This window comes from Budorcas taxicolor, chromosome 16 (genome assembly GCF_023091745.1).
Source record: "Budorcas taxicolor isolate Tak-1 chromosome 16, Takin1.1, whole genome shotgun sequence".
NCBI classification, from domain to species: Eukaryota; Metazoa; Chordata; class Mammalia; order Artiodactyla; family Bovidae; genus Budorcas; species Budorcas taxicolor.
The window spans coordinates 77,234,385-77,255,703 of record NC_068925.1 but is presented as its reverse complement, the minus strand read 5'-3'; the positions used below and the strand labels follow the sequence as shown (position 1 = coordinate 77,255,703).

Here is a 21,319-nt window from a genome sequence, read left to right as displayed (position 1 = left end):
TTTTATTAATGGTTCTTTGCTACAGTTTTGTAGGGCTCTTTTCCTGGTCTTAGGAACCTGGAATAAATCTATTATTTCTAACATAAAGGTGACAATTAGGTCATTGATTATTTGTGCATTCCACCGAGGCAATTCACCTGTTTGATATCCAGTCCATTTTCTACAATGAGATCAGCTGTAAAATATTGATACTTTGGAAGGAAAAGGTGGGGTGTGCGTGCTCAGGCACTCAGTCACGTCTGACTCTTTGCGACCCTACGGAGCCCAGCCAGGCTCCTCTAACCATGGGATTCTCCAGAAAGAATACTGGAGTGGGTTGCCATTTCCTTCTCCAGCTAAAAGGTTAGGGTTAGAATGGAAAAGTAATTTAAACCTGAGGATTTAATATGTCCCTGGCCTCTGCCATGCCATCTCAGTTCAATCTTCATGATTGTCTAAGGATACAGAGATCGTTGCTCTTAATTAAAAGATCTTTTAAGCAATTTGTCCCAAGTAATGAATTGCTTAAGCAGCAGATCTGGTATCCAAATCGTCCGGGTTTGTTCACTTACACACAGATGCATCCTGGGTAGAGCACTAGGTAGCTATATCCCTAAGTTTACCCTGAATTTCAACCAAGTTCCCCTTATTTGACATATTTACCCACTGAGAGATGAGTAAGAATAGTTATTTTATATTCAGATCTCTTGCTATGGACAGTGCTTACATAATCAGCTTCTCTGCTTACCGGTGTTGGTCTAATTGTTTAGGACTTCGCACGACAGAAAAAGCTCCGACAAAAGTAGGCTGATGGGTAGAAGCGTTTTGTCTGTGAGTTCTAGGAAGGTGCCTGGCACACAGCAGCTGGGAGCAAAGCTGTCTCTCTAAACAGTGCCTGCATAGATGCTGAAAAACTCAGCAGAAGAACAAAGAAAGGGACCCCTAATTCACAACTTTCAGTCCTATGCTTTTAACAGCCCAGCATGTCTACCAAGAAACAAAGCAACGCAGAAAAATCTCCCAGGGTTGTTGCTTGTATGAAACAGCCCTGTGCTACCCTCCAGTTTTAACACAATGTTATCAGGCGATGATTAAGAAGGTAGCTGTTTCCTCGCTTTGCAGTGTCAGAAAACAAGGTATCAAGCCAACAACTGCCTTTGGAGGTGCAGCACTCAGATCGCAGCCAGGTATTGCTTCCAAGTGTAAATATTAACAGCAAAGGAGAGGAGGCGATCTCCTCTGGCTCTGGGTTGCCTGAGCTCAGCAGATTAACATGACACTCCGGCCTGATTTGCTGAGATGCAGATAATTGAGCTTCTTGTTAACGAGTTTCCATGTTTTGTTTTTTTTTTAGCCCATCAGCAGGTTCTTGAATCAATGCCTGGATTAGGTTTGACTAACATCAGCACAATTGACTCTGATGGAAAGTTTAAAATTTATAATTAAAAATTGCACGTCCATTTGCTAGTTTCCAAGTAAAAGGAGTTAATCCTTCTGGAAGCATTTATACCTAGTTTCCAGAACATATTATTTCTTCTGCCTCTGCTTGAATGAAGGAGTCCGTGATGTTTTCGGGACACTGGGTAATGCTTGGGGGCAAGCTGAAGGAGGCCTCTCATGTTTCACCCATTGCCAAAGGATTTAAGGTCTTCATGAGTTTGGGTGAATGACAGTGGTTTTCACACTCCTTTTGAGATGCTGGTAAAGAATCTGCCTGCAATGCAGGAGACGCAGGTTCAATCCCTGGGTTAGGAAGCTCCCTTGGAGAAGGGCATGGCAACCCACTCCAGTACTCTTGCCTGGAGAATCCTATGGGCAGAGGAGCCTGGCAGGCTACAGTCCACAGTGCCGCAAAGAGTTGGACACAACTGAGTGACTAACATTTTTGAGACACTAAGCTTCAAAACTGTTAAATAGGAGCTCTTATTTTCTTGTAGATTTTTTAAAAATGGCCTCAGCATTGTTTACATGAAAATGTGCTTGCATCCTTTTCTCTATATAAAGTACATAAGCATGGCTTACTGTTCCTGCATTCAATAAATGCCAGTTGATGAGGATGATGATCCCAGAGTCCCTCAAATGCACTTGAGCTGTCTCCCTGCAATGGCACGTTACTACCCATAAAAATCTGACACAAAAATGTGTCCAGATATGTGTCTTTGCAGCTCCATGGACTGTAGCCCTCCAGGCTCCTCTGTCCATGGGATTCTCCAGGCAAGAATACTGGAGTGGGCTCCCATTTCCTCCTCCAGGGGATCTTCCCAACTCATGGATGGAACCAAAATCTCCTACATCTCCTGTGCTAGCAGGCAGATTCTGTACCACTGAGCCACCTGGGAAGCTTGTCCTACACTAGCATGTACAAAATCAAGGATGGAAGCATTGCCCAAGTACCAAATGTTATAAAGTCTACATGCTTTTGTTTATAAGAACATACTCTGAATTTATGTGGCAAAAATTCTAATCGGCATATTCTTGGCTATGGACTCCTATGGTTCATCACACACTAATGTCTTAGTGTGTGGTTTCAAGATCTATACTTTTCTATATTGAGAAAGCTGTATTCAAACAGAATATAGCATCTTATTCTTTTCTGTCAACTTCAAAGTTCATAACACATTGTAGTTGCTCAAATTCTTTTTGGCTGAGTTGACAAACTAGAGAGCACTGTAAAACGAATGCAGAAGTGAACTTGACATAGGTGACGGGTAGTGCCTGATCTATCCAGGTGACACTCAGCTTACTTCTCAGGAAGAGAGCATGGCCTGGTTGGTCTGTGCGTCAAGACTGACCTCACTCTGAACTCGGAGAACTCAGCAGGAGCTGGTCATTGTGACTGCAATCCATGACCACTGGGATGTGGACAGTTCAGTTCAGTCACTCAGTCATGTCCAACTCCTTGCCACCCATGGACTGCAGCATGCCAGGCTGCCCTGTCCATCACCAACTCCCGGAGCTTGCTCAAAGTTATGTCCATCGAGTCGGTGACGCCATCCAACCATCTCATCCTCTGCTGCTCCCTTCTCCTCCCGCCTTCAGTCTCTGCCAGCATCTGGGTCTTTTCCAGTGAGTCGGCTCTTTACATCAGGTGGCTAAAGTATCGGAGCTTCAGCTTCAGCATCAGTCCTTCCAATGAAGAGTCAGGGTTGATTTCCTTTTGGGTGGGCTGGTTTCATGAGGACATCAGTGAACAAATCCTGAAAAGGGAACTGGACCGAGGATGGTGTCCTTGTCAAATCTGCTTCAGCCCGCAAGGCCGTGTGAGTCAACGCACAGGACCCAGCCAGCTCTTCCCTCCCCCAATATTTTACTTGAACAGGGAGCCACTCAAACAAATGCTTTGCCCTCTGGAAAGGCACATGCCTGTGTGATGCTCACAAAGGGCCTCCCAGGCTCCTTACATCGCAAAATGCCTCTGTACAAAGGCGCTCAGGGAAGGAGCCCGCCCCCTGCCAGCCAAACAGCCACCGTTACTGTCTCAAGGCAGAAGACAAATGGCACACAGTGACACAGAACCTGGACCTCCTGAGCTCACCCCGTGAGGTGACTGGGGAGCTTAAAGGCATCACTTAGGGCTCTGCAAATACCGTATCAAACAGGGATGCTTATAGTGGTTACTACAATTCAGGAGCATCTATTGTGGTAATTTAAGGGTAATTTAATGTGCATCCGTGCGTGCTAAGTTGCTTCAGTCGTGTCTCACTCTTTGCAACCCCATAGACTATAGCCCGCCCGGCTCCTCTCTCCATGGGATTCTCCAGGCAAGATGCTTATATTGGTTACTATAATTCAAGGACATTTATTTTGGTAATTTAAGTAGTGATGGAATTATCCCAGTTCAAACATATAGGACCATTACCCTCAGGAAGCTGCAAATTAGAATAATTTACATACTGCCCGCTGTGAATATCTTTAGCATTCACAGGACTTAATCGTAAAAAACAAATAGGTTATTCTGGGTTCCATGGGGGCCCAGAGCAGATACTATAATCTTTGTTTACAAGATTTACATTTTTCATATTCTCCCTGGAAATGTTCAAAAAATTCCAGAGTTACTTGGATATCGTCTGTCTCGTGAAAACCTTGCATTTCCGTAAGTTATATATGTGCACGTGTCTGTGCTAAGTTGCTTCAGTCGTGTCTGACTCTTTGTGACTCCGTGGACTGTAGCCTGCCAGGCTCCTCTGTCCATGGGATTCTCCAGGCAAGAATACCGGAGAGGGTCTATATATAATGACATCTGTTTCAAACTCCTATTTTATAATTAAGAAACGCTAACATCTCTAAACTATTCAGGTAGGGTAGTCTGCTGAAAACCAGTCTCCAGGCGTTGTGTTTATAAATTAGGACACTGAAACCCGAGGCAGTGTTTTGAAGGAAAACCAGTGACGAGTCTGAGTAAATCATTTAACTCGTCTGGGCCTTAGTTCTTGCATCTGTCCAGTGTCAGCAACCTTCCTACTGATGTCAGGATTAAATGAGGTGCTGCCGGCACGCTTGTGGTCATCAAGACAGCTCAACATCAGAGAAGGCCCAGATCTTGGTGAAAGAGGTATGAGAGGACCCTGGTCAGCCGGCGCCTAAGCCAGTGGGCTGCCCATGGCCGAACTGGTAACTTTCCCTGGGCAGTTAATGGTCCTCTTTCAGAAATTTCTGGCTTCCCCAGGTCTGAAGAAATGCTTGAACCACCTCTGTCTTGGGGCTTCCCTGGTGGCTCACATGGGAAAGAGTCCATCTGCAACGCACGAGACCTGGGTTCCATCCCTGGGTCAGGAAGATCCCCTGGAGAAGGGAAAGGCAAACCACTCCAATATTCTGGTCTGGAGAATTCCACGGACAGAGAGGGCTATGGTCCACAGGGTCACAAAGAGTTGGACACAACTGAGAGATGGGAATACCAGATCACCTGACCTGCCTCTTGAGAAACCTTGTATGCAGGTCAGGAAGCAACAGTTAGAACTGGACATGGAACAACAGACTGGTTCCAAATAGGAAAAGAAGTACGTCAAGGCTGTATATCGTCTCCCTGCTTATTTAATTTCTATGCAGAATACATCATGAGAAACACTGGGCTGGAAGAAGCACAAGCTAGAATCAAGATTGCCAGGAGAAATATCAATAACCTCAGATACGCAGATGACATCACCCTTACGGCAGAAAGTGAAGAAGAACTAAAAAGCCTCTTGATGAAAGTGAAACAGGAGAGTGAAAAAGTTGGCTTAAAGCTCAACATTCAGAAAACTAAGATCATGGCATCTAGTCCCATCACTTAATGGGAAATAGATGGGGAAACAGTGGCTGACTTTATTTTTCTGGGCTCCCAAACTGCAGATGGTGACTGCAGCTATGAAACTATAAGATGCTTACCCCTTGGAAGGAAGGTTATGACCAACCTAGACAGCATATTAAGAAGCAGACATTACTTTGTCAACAAAGGTCCATCCAGTCAAGGCTCTGGTTTTTCCAGTGGTCATGTATGGATGTGAGAGTTGGACTACAAAGAAAGCTGAGTGCCAAAGAATTGATGCTTTTGAACTGTAGTGTTGGAGAAGACTCTTGAGAGTCCCTTGGATGGCAAGGAGACCCAACCAGTCCATCCTAAAGGACATCAGTCCTGGGTGTTCATTGGTAGGACTAATTTTGAAGCTGAAACTCCAATACTTTGGCCACCTGATGCAAAGAACTGACTCATTGGAAAAGACCGTGATGCTGGGAAAGATTGAGGGCAGGAGGAGAAGGGGACAACAGAGGATGAGATGGTTGGACGGCATCACCAACACAATGGACATGGGTTTGGGTGGACTCCAGGATTTGGTGATGGACAGGGAGGCCTGGTGTGCTGCGGTTCATGGGGTCGCAAAGAGTCGGACACAACTGAGTGACTGAACTGAACTGAAACTGAGCAACGAACACTTTTCATCTCCATCTTGGTCTATTTTATAAGGATTTGCATAGCCGGGACATTTTAAAAAGTGAGCAAATGCCTTTCTTAATTTTACATACTTCAAGATGATGAATGATAGCCTTATTAGTCTATTGCCTCAAAGAATCTTTTTCGTGGTGCTGATCCAGGGAATTTGCTCAGTTTTTAGAGAAGAGGGACTTAATCTGATTAAGCTTGAACCTCCTCAGACCAAAACATGCCTTTGGTCCTTTGAGAAAAAAGAGGGAGAGCATCATAGGCCTGAAAAATCCTCAATTAGTGAAAAAGAACTTTAGAAAGATTTAAATCAAGTTTTTTTTGGGAAAAAAAAAAAGATGCTTAAAGCAAAACTTAGTAACCCAGAACTATGCCTAGAGAAATCTTTAATTAGCAGAAATTAGGTTAAAGAACATGTGCCTTTAATAAGTTAGAGAAAAACCAACCCCCCAACCAGACCTATTCAACAAAATTTTCTGCCCCAACAGCATAATTTAAGAAAAAAAAAAGAATATCTAGAACAAGGAGCAAATTGTATCAGTTTGAGTTCCAATAGCAAAGAATAAGTCTGCGAATATCATTGATGTGTTTCCATCAGTCAAATAAAGCCATCATTAAAGAAAGGTGCTACTATTTTTGGTGGAAGGGAACCCTTTTAATCAGAATGAGAGGCAGCCCATGGAAAATCACAACCTATTGAAAATAATTTAAAGGACGGCGTGGTGCCGGCCCAAATCGGGTTATGAAATGACTCTTTCCTGCTCCGGCTGGGTTTCAGACAGAAGCTGGACGATCTAATCTGTAATCTAGCCCTCGCTTGAATTTATCCGATTTTACACCCCACCACTTCCCAGCATCCTTTGGCATCCTGGCCAGGGCTGATCCCTCTTTGTACCTCACGTCGTCCAGACTCGGTTCCCACCATTGCATCTTTACTCCTGACCTTTCTTCTCTCTTGAACGCGCTCCCGTTTTCTGTTCTGCAAATAATCTTCCTCGTGTTTTATGGCCTAGTCGAATTCCCATAACCTCCTTGAAAACTCCCCGTCTTGGAATAACTCGCTGTGACCAAACTTCGGTAATTCATCCTGTGCTTTCACTCAGCCCCATAAATCAGGGGCTGTTTTCAACATGTCTTGTGGCTTCTCTTTCTCCTCCAGAACCAGACTGCTGTTTTATTGGTGCTCTCGGAGTAGGGATTATGCATCTCCCTGATTCCGTGTCCCCCTCCCTCCCTCCCTGTGTCCTGTCCACTCTCAGACACGGTGCAGAAACGCCTGTTTGACGCTGCGGTCACCTCCTTGACCCTCAGCGGGCAGAGACAGCAGCCACTCAGCAGTGCCCGGCCTCGAGGTGGGACATGTGAAGGGACAGGAGCCTGGGCTTCCTGCTAGGAGGCCCGGCTTGTCAGCTCAGCCCACAGGAGCGGTCTTGGAAGACGGAGGTGGCTCAGAGGCAGGGTGACCTAGCGGGGAGGAGAAGCTGGTGGATGGCTCAGCCCCTCAGGCTCAGCTGAACTCAGAAAGCAGGGAACAAGTGGAAATCTCTTCGAGAAGTTTTTTCTGACAACCAGTGCTGTGAAAAAATAAGTGCTGGTCTTGCTAATGGTGCTCTTGGGGCAAATACAGGCCATTTCAGCCATTTCACCCACCCTCGTGGGGCAGCTGTCGGGCACCCTTCCCCTTGGGAAGAGCTCTAACTCTTTGCTGGGTCCTCCTAGTCTCCTGGAACTGCCTGAATTTCATCCGCCCCTTTTCCTCTTCCACTGCTTGGGGCTCTTCAATAATCTGTCCAGTGTTTTATCATCTTGTAGGGTCAGTGCCGTAAATCTCCTTGCCTCTCTCAGACCTCTAACCCTCCTCCCATGACCCCGAAGGAACTCGGTGCTCTGACGATTGGTCTTCAGGGTTCCTGTCTCAGACTCTTGCAAATATCAAGATGCCGTTACACAAAGACAAACGCCTAATCATCTAGGCCACGTGTAATTATAAACACATCACGGCACATCTCACTGCAGAATCCCAGTGAGAACCTGGGGTTCTGGGCTCTCTGCTAACAGCACACAACTTTATTTGTGATAATTTCTTCTATGAGAACCAATTTATTCAGCCCTTTGGCAACAAAGAATCAAACAAAACAAAAAAAGACGTCTGGGGAAAATGTGCTTTTTGTGTGGCTAAGAAAATTCCTGCCCATTCTGTAAGACCTGGTCAAGGATCTTCTGGGAGAAACTTTCCCTGCCCTCCCCTCCTCTGTGCAAACCATGTGCCACCCACCATTCCTTCGTCCATCCATTCATCCCTTCAGTAAGGAGTGAAGCAGCTGCTCTGTCAGGCAGGGCTGCCACGCCCAGACCTTACAGAGTTAAACAGCCTTCCAGGAGCTCACAGGCCAGAGGACTCGGCAGACAAATCAAAGTGTCTGCACTATCGCTCCCACAAACGTGGGGCACGTGCCCCAGAACCTGAGCACGGGTCCTGCACCTTCTGAACTGGATCTGCTCGAGAAAGGCACTTAACCATGGACTTTGTGTTCTCAACAGTAACGCGGGAAAATTAATATCATGTAAGTCTTGGGACATTTGTGACAAATAATCAGCATAATGTGTGAGAAGACCTTAGGCTTAGTGGCTGGCTCGCAGGAGGACTCTACAGTTAATAACCTTCATCAGTGTTGTTATCATTATATGTTACAATGGAGGTGTATTTGGGAAGGTGTGGGAGCTTGAAGGCCCCCTAGTGTTGATGGGGGAGGGCAGAAGAGAAAGGAAGACTTCAGTGGCAACTTTGAGAATATACATACTGGACCTGGCAAAGAAGGATTAAATAAGAATTCAAAGAGCAAAGAATTATATTTTCTTTAAAACGTCTTTTTTCAAAGTTGCAACTGTGGTCAGCTTGTTCTGGGTTTAGAAGAGGTGAAGGCATGGATTTTAACGATGCAACACACCCATATTTGAAGAGAAGAGAACTTAACACTCCTCTCCAGAATCACTGGTTTTGAGGGGCCCTGTCCATCCTGCTGTAAATGGGATGCTTTCCTAAAAGCAAGTGAGTGAGTGAAGTTGCTCAGTCTGACTCTTTGCAACCCCATGGACTGTAGCCTACAAGGCCCTTCAGTCCATGGAATTTTCCAGGCAAGAGTACTAGAGTGGGTTGCCATTGCCTTCTCCAGGAGACCTTCCCAACCCAGCGATCGTACCTGGGTCTCCTGAATTGCAGGCAGACGCTTTACCGTCTGAGCCACCAGGGAAACCTCCTAAAAGCAAAGAGGGAGTCAAATTTGATACATCCCGGAGGGCTGCCCTGAGACTGTATTACAGGTGAGCGCCCATGTCTTTGTGAAGCTAAGCTTCCTCTGGGAAAATGGTTCAGGAAAGAGCCAATTTATATCAAATTTCACTTCAACATGAATAATAGGGTTTCTGTGCATTTGGTTCTTGGATGGAAATAATGTTCCTCTGTGGGAGAGTGTGGGCTTCCCCAGGGGCTCAGTGGTAAACAATCTGCCCGCAGTTCAGGACATACGGGAGACTCAGGTTTGATCCCTGGCTCGGGAACAGCCCCTGGAGGAGACCAGGGCACACACTCCAGGAATCCTGTCTGGGAAACCCCATGCACAGAGGAGCCTGGACAGACATCAGGCTACAGTCCGTGGTGTCGCAGAGAGTCAGATTTGACTGAAGTGACTGAGCACGGTGGAAAGAGCGGATCACTGACCCTCAAGAGCCTTCCACCACCGAAGAGGCTACTAACGACCAGCACTAGGCTTTTCCATTCTGCGAATTTGGTAGGAAAGCTGGACAGATTTTCGGTACTTAATGTGTACCATCATTTATATCTTCATAACTGTGGGACAGGCTTCACACACAGACACACACACACACACACACACACACACACACTTAGAAAATGCCCCTCGGAACTCATCTTAAAAACACATCATTTGTTATATCAGTAGGTTCTTTAATATTCATTACCTACTATACAGGGAGGCCTGGCATGCTGTGATTCATGGGGTCGCAAAGAGTCGGACATGACTGGGCGACTGAACTAAACTGAACTGATACATGATATATATAATGCTGGCTATTAAAAACTTCAAAGGAATATATGAGCTTTAAATAAATGTTTTCTTGAGTTTTTTTTCAGCTTCCTAGGTGGCACAGTTGGTAAAGAACTTGCTTGTCAATGCAGGAGACTCAAGAGATGGGGTTCGATCCCTGGGTTGGGAAAGTCCCCTGGAGGAGGAAATGGCAACCCACTTCAATAATCTTGCCTGGAGAATCCCATGAACAGAGGAGCCTGGTGGGCTACAGTCCCTGGGGTTGCACAGAGTTGCATATGACTGAGCACACATTGAACTAGAGTGATTTCACTCATTCATCAAAAATTAATATGTAATTTGCCACTTTGAATAACAAGTATATGGATACCTCAAATCTCCATAACACAGTCTTGCTAGTCAGCATAGGGTTATCAAAAAATGTTAGGGGAATTGAGTTAAAATAACATTATTCAGAGTTTTATGTGCAACTAAAGTCAGGCAGACAATAAAATGATCATATTCCAAATGATTAAATATGTTTCATTGCAAATAGCCTATTTGTTTTCAGAGGAGCTATATTTAGTATGTTACTTTCCTCTGTACAATTAGTTTCCAATAGATTTCCATACTACATGAAACAAACTGTGACTCAGTAATTACAATGTGAGAAGAAGATAAGACCCATGATATTTTTATGTCCTTTTAGAAGGAAAGAATTCTTTCTATCAAGCTTAGGAAAATAATATTTGTAGAATACATATATGAATCATGAAAGTTTAAAGTAGAAAAATATTACAAAAACCAGTACCAATTTCAAGTCAGTTTTCTTAATATTTAAATTTGGTCAAATATAAAATCCCCTGGAGTGGGCCCGGTTTTCTACATTTACTTTCACAAAAAAGATCAGCAATGTATTCAATGAGCTGCACCCTCTTTTCCCAAACCCAATGTAAGTCAGTCAAGAAGAAAGTCCATATAAGAATCTATACATTCAATTCTTGAAAAAGATTGGGAGAAACTAAATTCATGTTATATTCAACTAGATAACATCATGATATTCACTTGCATACTAACTGTTTTGTTTCATTAATCACGACTCTATTTTTAATAGATGAACCAATGTTAAAAGTTCTTCTTGAGTAAAAACCAACAGGAATAACTCAAGAAAATAATAGTTAACATGGTGTGATCAGCTTCATTATTCACCTTGAGTCTTTTATTAAGTTAACTAGATTGTAACAGAGACTTGCTTTCTAAAATGTTCTGTGGGGACTTTCTTGATGGTCCAGTGGTTGAAAATCACCCGGCGATGCGGGGAGCGCAGGTTCAATTCCTGCTCAGGGAACTAAGATCCCACATGCTGAGCAGCTACTAAGCCTGTGCCCCACAACCAGAGTCCGTGCACCTTAGCAAGAGACCTCACGCAAAGCCAAGAAGATTCCTTGTGCAATAACAACATCTTAGTCAAGAGAATGAGGGGATCCTGCTATTTGCAACAGCCTGGATGGACTTTGAGGGTGTTGTTGTTATTGTTGTTCAGTCACTCAGTCGTGTCTGACTCTTTGAGAACCCATGGACTGTAGCACGCCAGGCTCCCTTTCCTTCACTGTCTCCCGGAGTGGCTCAGATTCACGTCCACTGAGTCAGTGACGCCATTCAACCATCTCATCCTCTGTCATCCCCTTCTCCTCCCGCCTTCAATCTTTCCCAGCATCAGGGTCTTATCCAGTGAGTCAGTCCTTCCCATCAGGTGGCCAAAGTATTGGAGTTTCAGCTTCAGTACCAGTCCTTCCAATGAATATTCAGGGCTGATTTCCTTTAGGATGGACTGGTTGGATCTCCTTGCAGTCCAAAGGACTCTCAAGAGTCTTCTCTAACACCACATTTCAAAAGGATCAATTCTTTGTCATTTAACCTTCCTTATGGTCCAACTCTCATATCCGTACATAACTACTGGAAAAACCAAAGCTTTGACTATGCAGATCTTTGTCAATAAAGTGATGTCTCTGCTTTTTAAAATGCTATCCAGGTTTGTCACAGCTTTTCCTTCCAAGGAGCAAGCATTGTTTATGGCAGTCATCGTCTGCAGTGATTTTTGGAGCCCAAGAAAATAAAATCTGTCACTGCTTCTACTTCTGCCTTGAAGACCAAGTGAAAATGCCCCTCTTCTGTACTCCTCTAGAGCTGGCACTGAGTTCCATCCTAACACTGACCCAGGAATTCTTCTCCTCTGCCAGTCTACATCCTCAATGAGACCCTCAGCTTGTGGGCATGTGCTGCGTCTAATCTACTGTTGAATTCTCTAGTCTGGGGCATAGCACATAGAAGGTATTTATCAGCATTTGTTGAATAAATCAAAAAATAAAGTTGAGAAATGAAGTGGTCTATATTACTAGTGATTTTGGCAGTTGAGAATAATTTTCATAGTTTCTTCACTGGTATTCTTCCTAAATCACTAAACTCAAACTTTATGTATCACCGTTCCCAGAAAAGACTCCATCTAAATTTTGCAAAATTAAAGCTGAACAACTTCTGCTGTAATGCTCAGATATGGCAAAGGGATCTTTAAACACAATTTACTGAAGAATTTGGAAGGTGAGAGATATTGGTTGCCCTTACAGTGAAAAATATGTATTTATGGAAGGCTTATCACAATCCCTGGCCCAGAGAAGTTTCTCGGAAGTGTTAAATTCGTCTTTCTGTCCTGTCAAAACACTGATTTCTCCAAACCTCCCTATTTTCTCAACTTTCCCTGTTTTCCAAAAAGAAGGGTGATAAAAACCACATCCACACACAGGAGGAAATGGTATGGCCAAAAATAGACACATAGCCTTGTTTAGTTCAAATGCTGAACCTTAAAAATGAGCAAAATGAAACATTTCTAACTCAACCACTACACATTATGTTTCAGAGGCAGAGTCTAGAGGAGCCTGTGTAGATTTCTGTCACTCAGGTGAGAGGGCTCCTTCTCAAGAGCCAGGTTAACCGGGGACACTGCACATCCCCAGTAAGAACAATTAAGGATGTCATCAACTTCAGAATCCCAACTAGAGGAATGTCTGGACATAGAGGGAAGGTACATGGAACTTTGACCTAGACGGGCACAGGTGTCTATCTGCAGGAACATATCTGGGGGAAGAGACCACCATTCAGGGTGATCAGCACAGGTTCTTCTGTGTTTGCTATGTGTTTGTGTGTGTGTGTGTGTGTGTGTGTGTACCTGCGCACGCACCAGACTTGTGGCCATCTTAGTGTGCAAGACACAGTCAAGGCAAATGAAGACAGATATCAGAAGATGAGGAGCAGAGACACAGAAACAATGGTTTTATTTTTCCGTGCAAATGTGCACAAGCTGTAGTCACACACAATGCAACTGAAAATACAGAAGAAGACAGAGAAGAAGGACAGGGTTTTTAGGTCAGATATGACAAGACATGGGGAAACGGAAAAGCAACTGACAATAGAATTGCATGGAGGAAGAAATGGCGAGTGACTCAGAAAGATATCTGGAAGGAAATGTGTTATATTTGGAATGACCTGTATGTACATAATTACAGATATGCCCAAGAGGGAGTAGATGTGAAAACTGTATGTGTGGTCTTTGGCTATAATCAATTTTGTGGTTACTTCAGATAATTTGGGAAAGCAAATATTGATAGGAAGGGTTTCTCCAGGTCTCTTGTCAGGAGATCTAACTGTGCAGCAGATCAGCTGAGATGGCGGGTTAGCACATGCTGTCGGGGGGTGAGGGGGTGGGGAGCAGAAAGGAAAGAAAACGTCAACATAAGCTTCTCCAGTTGAGGGCCTGCCAGCACTCCACAGCATAGAGCATTTGCTGCATAAAATCCTCTATAACTGTTGAAAAATAAGGTTGAGTTTACTTCCTTTGCTTTTATAGTATACTACTTTGTAGTTTTGATGTCATGCGATATTTAAATTTAGCTTGTAATTTCCACAGGAAAACAATTTTATTAACAAAAAAAAAAAGAAGAAGAAGGAACTAACTGAGTATTGGATACCACCCACTGGATAAAACACCCTCACAGTTTCAAACCAGGGCAACTCCTAAAGACACAAATGCATTTACAAAATGATATTTGGCGGGCCTTTGCTATTATAGTTGCTTTCTGAATTAATTCATAAGATCAACCTATTTTCCCTTTAAATGAACACTAATCATGGCTCCTTGGGAAGGTATGTCCACACACAGACACTTAGCATAAATGACAGCAAGTCAGCAGAAGCAATAAAAATACTAGTAAATAAAGTTACTTTCTAATTAATATATTATATGCTGTACTAAAGCTAAGCAAGAATATATATTAATCTTTGCATACCTTATTAATTTACTTGGTAAATCCATCACTTCATGTACTTGTTTATTAAAAAATCATAGTGCCAAATATATTTTGATTATAATATAGGTCTGTGGGGTCACACAGAGTCAGACACGACTGAAGCAACTTAGCAGCTGCAGTATGTTTTCTCTTCAGAAATATAGTTGAGAGGATAAATTTACTTGCAGATTTTAGAAAAATAGGCCTCCAGGAAATTCAAGTTTTATAAATTGTATTTTTAGTATATACCTATAGAATAGCATTTCTTTCTTTTTAAAATATGTATTGAAAAGCAATTGCAATTAGTTCATTTGATAGGAAAGTCAATAAGCTCATAAATTTATAAGCAATTAACAAAAAGTTATTTGTATAGAAAGTATTGCAGGAAAAAAGGAATGGAAAAAAGTTTTATCTGTCATTTTTTCTGAAGAAGAAAGGTTTTGTGGAATTATAAATTACACTGGTAAGGAGTAACTTGAGAACTGATACCAATTATATCAGAAAAGATTCCTTCTACATTTTGAGGGCCTTCATGGGATTCTCCACTTTATATATATTTTTAACTTACCAGAGAACTGGCAACACAGCATAGATGGATAAAAATTTTAAAAAAAAATCTAATTTCAAACTGTTGTGTCCTGAGTAATAGATGGGAATGAAAGGACAAGACTGACTGAGGATGAGGGTGAGGGAGAGTGACTTACACTATAAAGGTGCCCACAAGAGCAGGTGTGGGAGAAAGCACCCTCTCACCGCAAGGGTCCTTCAGACACAGATGCGCTTAGAATGATGGCATATTTGTACTCAATATTCTCGGCAAGGAGACGTTTCTGCTTGCATTGAGAACAATATTGCTCTGCATTTAGAGCCAGAATAAGTAAATATTTGCTACACTCGTAAAGTGCTTTGCAATATGCTTAAAATAGGCCTTGAATTTAGTTTTCAAGATGATTAAATTTCAAGGCATATCCTGAAAGTCGTGGTTTCAGGTTTGGGAGCGCTCAGACGCAGTCAGTAATCGTCCTGGTCTCCCCATTCGACCACGGGCTCATCATTCAGGCGCAGAATGAGGTAGGAGAGGAGCTGGAAGAGGTTCTGCCAGAGCAGCAGTGAGACGTAGAAGGAGAGGCCGCTTACGTCCAGCTCGCAGCGCGGCCCGGCGAAGGCCAGCGCGCACGTGCACCGGAACCCGTTCAGCAGGTCGTGACAGCGGCCGCCGTGCAGGCAGGGGTCGGACGCGCACTCGTCGATGTCCTTGTCACACCTTCAACACAAACAGCAGAGACCAGGCCCGGCTCAGCACACTGGCCGTGACACCACCAGGGAGGGAGCGCTTTGGCCTCCCCAGCGCAGTGGGACCGGCCAATCCCCACGCCCTTCCTGCGTGTCCAACAGCTGGGAGACAGCCCTCCAAATGCCTTTCACGGATTTTGGTTTTAATGAAAATAATGTGTATACACACGCACACTGTTAATTAGAATGAGAAAACTGGCGCAAATCTTTAGAAACTAAAGCAAAATGGAGCCATGCACAGGTCAATTTCAGTTTCCCCCTCAAGAGTTAGTGTGGTTGTCACCTTGTAAAAGTTTGGTTCATTGGGGTACGTGGGGCCCAGGAGAGGGAGCTGTGTTTTTCAAACCCAGCGTCTACAGAGCCGACCTGGGGCTATGAGGGTTCTAAAGCATCCGTGTGCCAGGCGAAGGGGAGAAGCCCATAAGAAGCAGGAAAATGTATTTGGTGTATTCTGGGGGCTTTTGGATTATTCTCCTTGGGAATTGCATTTTACATATATACATATATATGTAAAATGCATGAGAGCTAAGCCACTTCAGTCATGTCCAGCTCTTTGTGGCCCTGTGGACTATAGCCCACCAGGCTCCTCTCTCTATGGGATTCTCCAGGCAGGAATACTGGATTGGGTTGCCATTTCCTCCTCCAGAGGATCTTTCCAACCCAGGATCGAACCTGCATCTCTCGCATCTCCTCATTGCAGGCAGCCTCTTTACCGCCCATTCATTTGGCTGCACCAGATCCCAGCTGCAGCACGTGGCTTCTTCGCTGTGGCTAGCGGGATCCCTAGTTGCAGCTGTGGGATCTTCAGTTGCCGCCTGTGAACCCCTAGCTGCAGCACGTGGGATCTAGTTCCCTGACCAGGGATCACACCCTAGGCACCCTGCATTGGGAGTGCGGAGTCCCAGTCCCTGGACCACCAGGGAAGTCCTGGAGATTCCATTTTTAATAAAAGCCAAAGTAGATAATCAGAAGATTGCACTCGCTAATAAACTGGTTTCATAGCTAGGTTGTAACCTTTCCAGGTCCAGGTAGAACGATTTTCAAAAGCCAAAATTTTCCAAAAACAAGTGATGCCAATTCTAAGGTGACTGAAGCTGCCCTCTTCCCTGGAGCACTGTCACTTTTCACCTGGTTTTCCATCTACCGAAATTGCTTTTCTGTGCATTCACTGATTAACTGCCCAGTCCCTTACTGAGCAGATATTGAGCACATGCCAAAACCTCCACTGGGCCTCGGGATGGAGCAGTAACTGAGGCATCTCCCTGACTTTGGGAAATTCATACCAAATCATAGCTTCAAAAGTCTCTGCAGAGCAGCTCATAGAGGTGAAGTCCACTCCAAGCAGTTTTTCATTCCCCACCTCTGAAGAGGTAAGCATGTGCGCCTGGGTCATCCACTAATCCCCAGGCTCAAGAAATGAAAAGAGGAAGCGGTGGGTGGGGCAGGGCCTCCCCAAGGCACAAAGGAAACAAGATTTCATCCCAGAAAAATAGCTCCTTATCCCGCTGGATACCAAGCATAGCTGGGACATTTTGTTTCCCTGCTTTGGCTCAGGCTCCCGGGCTGGAGGAGGCCTCTCTGGTTGGAGCAGAGCAGAGCTCAATGACTGGAGGGGGCTTGCCAAGTCCTCCCTGCCCTGGGTGGGCCGGAGCGTTCAGCGCATCCACCACGCATAGCCTGCCGGGGTGACGGCACAGAGCTGGAGGTCGAACCCCACGGCAGAGGAGGCGGTCTGTTACATGACAGCTTTCCAACATCTCTGGGCTTTGTGGAAGCCTCACCCCCTGGTCCTTGGGAGGCTGCCCAGTGCTTTCCGCTTTTCCCCTAGTTATTCTTTCTCTGTTGCTTATCTACTTCTCTTTCAAACTGAACAGTACACAGTATACACACAACAATCATTATTGGAGCTTTCGTTAGGAGTTATTAATGGGCAGGAAATTAAAAAAAATAAATCCACTGCCATCCAGTGAAATAACTAATGACAGAGAAGGACTTTGAAAGCATGGAATCCATGGAAGACCTGGGGACTATTTTAGAAATTCATTTTCAGTGGAGAAGTTTATCTTGGTGAAACGATTCCTGGGAGAAGAAGGAGAATGTTGAGCTTGCTTTTCATACCATATTTGAAATCAACAATTTGGAGGTTAAATGTCAGATACTCTTTTTAAAAAAAAAAAACAAAACAAACAATGTTGGAGGAAAGGGAGACATTTACTGTAAACAGGGACAACATGCAAGCAGCAGAGAAAAATAATCCAAGACTCTGGATGAGGTCTAAGCTGTCGTCATTAGACATCAGTTAATCAACTGAATAATAACAGTAAGCATTAAACTGTGCCATCGAGGCAGAAGGGAACCAGCACTTAAATATATAAAGCATTGTTCAAATTTCCGGACAAGAAAATCTTTGCAGTATTTTGGAGATGGAATCAGAGGCCAACCAAATGGTCTCTGGGTTAACAATATTATTATGGTGCATGCACGGAAAAAAACGGTGCCGTGAAAAGCAGAATGTGACGTCAGGTCACACCCCTCCATACACACAGATTCTCCAACCGCCCATGCTGCGTAGAGCCAGCCACTGAGAGCAGACCAAGAAAGCAAGGACCAGCCTTGTCACTGAATGTTGGAGGGGAAAAATGCAGGTGTGGCCACACTGCCTGCTGTTTGCCAACATGACGAAAGAACTATGTCTGTGTGGTGCCCGAAGCACTAGCTGAAAAAGAGAAAATTCCAGTTAATCCAAACTGCAGTTGTCATGGGGCAAAAATGCACCCATTATTTTACTAACTACTCTTCTGGGGAAAATTAATTCGGTCAAAATCGTTTTGTCCAAGGTGTTGGATTTGATCTAACTTGTTCAATGGAGGAAGCCTGATCAGAGAACAATTTATCTAGCCCTGGATGGTATAAGAGATGGAGGAGAACGCTTTCCCTTTTCTTTTAGTTGTTGCAAGTAAAGATTTGGTCATATGTTTATGCCAGAAACATCCTAGAGATGGGCAGAGGTTCTGAAGGTGGCCTGACCTGGCTGCAGCACAATCTGAATCGACACCTGACCTCTCCCCTAACCTCTCAGCTTCAGTTTACACAAATGCAGAAGGGATATAGAGACAGTTAGAGACAATGTTTGTAGGGTGCCTGGCAGAGCGCTAGACAAACGGCCAAGTATTTGTTCTCTGCTGCTACAGCGTATCTGTAGAGTCTCGGTTCGTCACCATTCTGGGGACACTGATCCCCTTGGGCATCTGACAAAAGCTACAGGGTGTGCACTTTTTTGGACTTCCCAGGTGGCACTAGTGGGTAAAGAACCCACCTGCCAAGGCAGGAGACATAAGAAACTCGGGTTTGATCCCTGTGTCAGGGACATATCCTGGAGTAAGGAATCGCAGTCCACTCCAGTATTCTTGCCTGGAGAATCCCATGGACAGAGGAGCCTGGTAGACTACAGCCTGGGGCGGGGGGCGGGGGGGGGGGCGTTGCACAGAGTCAGACATGACTGCAGCGACTTAGCACACACACCTGCACATTTTTGCCCTTGAACTCACCTCAGCAAGTCACATGCATATACAAACATGCCTACATTTTCAGCAAGTTATATATTGAGAGCAGTAATCAATTCCACGTCAACAATCCCAGCATTAGGTACGGAGGACAGGGCTTCTCTGGGAACAGTAGAGTCATCTGGATAGGATGCGTATACTTTTAGTGTTCTAGGTAAGTCCACGGGGCAGTCTTTAAGGTATATTTTATTTGACCTCAACAACACCCACGTTTGCATCATGTGTTAGAGTTAGTGGGAAAGAAACATGAATCCAGAAATATTTCTAAGAAAGAAAAATATCACATTTCACATTTTTCAGAGACATATTTCCCTAGTTAAAGTCTTGGCTCATAAAGTGTCCTTGACTTTGACCTCAAGGGTAATTTTTCTTTTTTATTTTGACTCTGGCCAGACCTATACTAAAGCACAGATTTTCCTATGGGAACTGAGACGAGAAAGCGGAGAAGAAACACACTTCGCATCATCTCACTGTTGTCCGGCCTGGAAGGCCCTCCCGTAAAGCTCTGCTGCAACTCACCGTTCCCCCGTAAAACCTGGCCAGCAGGCGCACTTCATTTCTCCCTGGAGCTCCGTGCAGTTGCCACCGTTGTAGCAAGTGAGGTTGGTCTTCTCATTCCCACAGAAGGTGGAGGGTAATCGGAGGTACCTAGGGAGAAAAAAGTAATAGTCACTGCAGTTCATCTTGTTCATTTCATTCAAGAACACTTTTTTAGAAAAGTCTGTGTATCTTGTCCGTGCCAAACTCATGAGGTGCTCAGGCCAACTGAGCTACAGACGCTTAACTGTGCTGTTTTGGACACGGATCACTCTTTGCTCCACAGGTCCTGCGGGAGGGCGCTGTAAGGAGCGTGCCTATCCATCTTCCATTTCTACCCAGTGCTCATTCATGAGATAAGATCTGTGCCGGGGGTGCGGGGGTGGGGTGGTGGTGGCAGTAAATTTAGTGTTGGAAAGAAACTCGCTATGGCTAGATTTGCTGCTGCTTGGCTAATAAATCACTTCAGGCCATAGGAAAATTACATCTCTATAAACGTCAGGAAAGAAAGGCCAGGACTCTGGTACCCAAGCACTCATGTGATTTCTCCGCTGCCTCTCACTGAAGCCGAACTCTGGTTGCCCCGCCAACACTTGCTGCCCTCATCCAATAATTCATGACTTAGCAGAAGGCACGCCAAATGCTGTCTAGGAGGTTTGTATACAGCAGTCAGTGGAAAGTACATGTGAATTCAGAGTGTGGCTCTTTTGTTTAAAAACACAACTTTATATGTTAAGGAATGCCTATAAAAGCCAGTACAAATTGTTAGATGCTAAGCAGAACTTTACTACCAGATAAAATCCAGGGCTGTGAAGGGGCTGGTTAAAAAGACTTTAAAGTGTCTAGGTCCTTAACTACACTGTCCGGAATCAGATACATAGTTAATATTCAAGAAAGATAAAATGAGTTTTATTTTGTTCTGCTCAGCAGACTGCAGCTAATATGGAGAAAGCAGCCTATGTGGTAAGTGTGTCTCTTCCCACAAGAGCTAATCAATTTGACTTTAAAAAGAAAATATCATAAGGATTTTTCAAAAGAGCCAAAAACGTCAACCAGCTTTGGAAGAGGTCAATTAGCAATGCAAATAGGAAGCTTTGTATACATCTTAACGTTTAATAAACAATTTTTGAATCTTGTTAGAAAGTACTTTTGAATCAAAACTTTAATCTTTGAAAACTTGGCTTTGATGAATTAGGCAGAAAAAAATACTGGAGCACTGGCTCCTAGGCATATATGTGTCTTTTACTTATCCAAAGTCACCACAGCAGTACTATTGATTTTGATCCTGAATGTCTTTTGCTGTTAAGCATTCAGTTTACCTGTTGGCGAATGAGTAGGTTAACTATGAGAAGTCACATTTTATTGGAATGTCAGTACTCAGCAGTCAACCCTGTGTCTTGCCTTCATAGGCTCTGAACAACAATATCATGGAGACAAAAATACATCTCCTTGTAGCTGTAACTACATGTTGTGTCTACCAGGAGATTCATCCAGTGAAGGTATCACCTCTGAACTACTGTAATGTCTCCAGGCTGCCAGCCCACTCCAGGCATTCTTATCAACATCCTGGAATCTATTACTTGCTGGAAATAACGGTCCCATGTTCCTACGTGCGTGCTTAGTCACTTTAGTCATATCTGACTC

At 44.2% G+C, this 21,319-nt stretch overlaps 1 protein-coding gene across 1 annotated transcript in view; it reads right to left on the bottom strand.

Annotated features, from left to right (window-relative positions):
• Positions 1-21,319, bottom strand: part of CRB1 (crumbs cell polarity complex component 1) — a 259,524-nt gene that overhangs the window by 13,706 nt on the left and 224,499 nt on the right. The window contains exons 10-11 of the mRNA XM_052654054.1: positions 19,658-19,786; positions 15,420-15,546 (exon numbers count right to left, since the gene is read on the bottom strand). Coding sequence (XP_052510014.1) covers positions 15,420-15,546; positions 19,658-19,786 — 256 coding nt within the window. The remainder of the gene's footprint in view (positions 1-15,419; positions 15,547-19,657; positions 19,787-21,319) is intronic.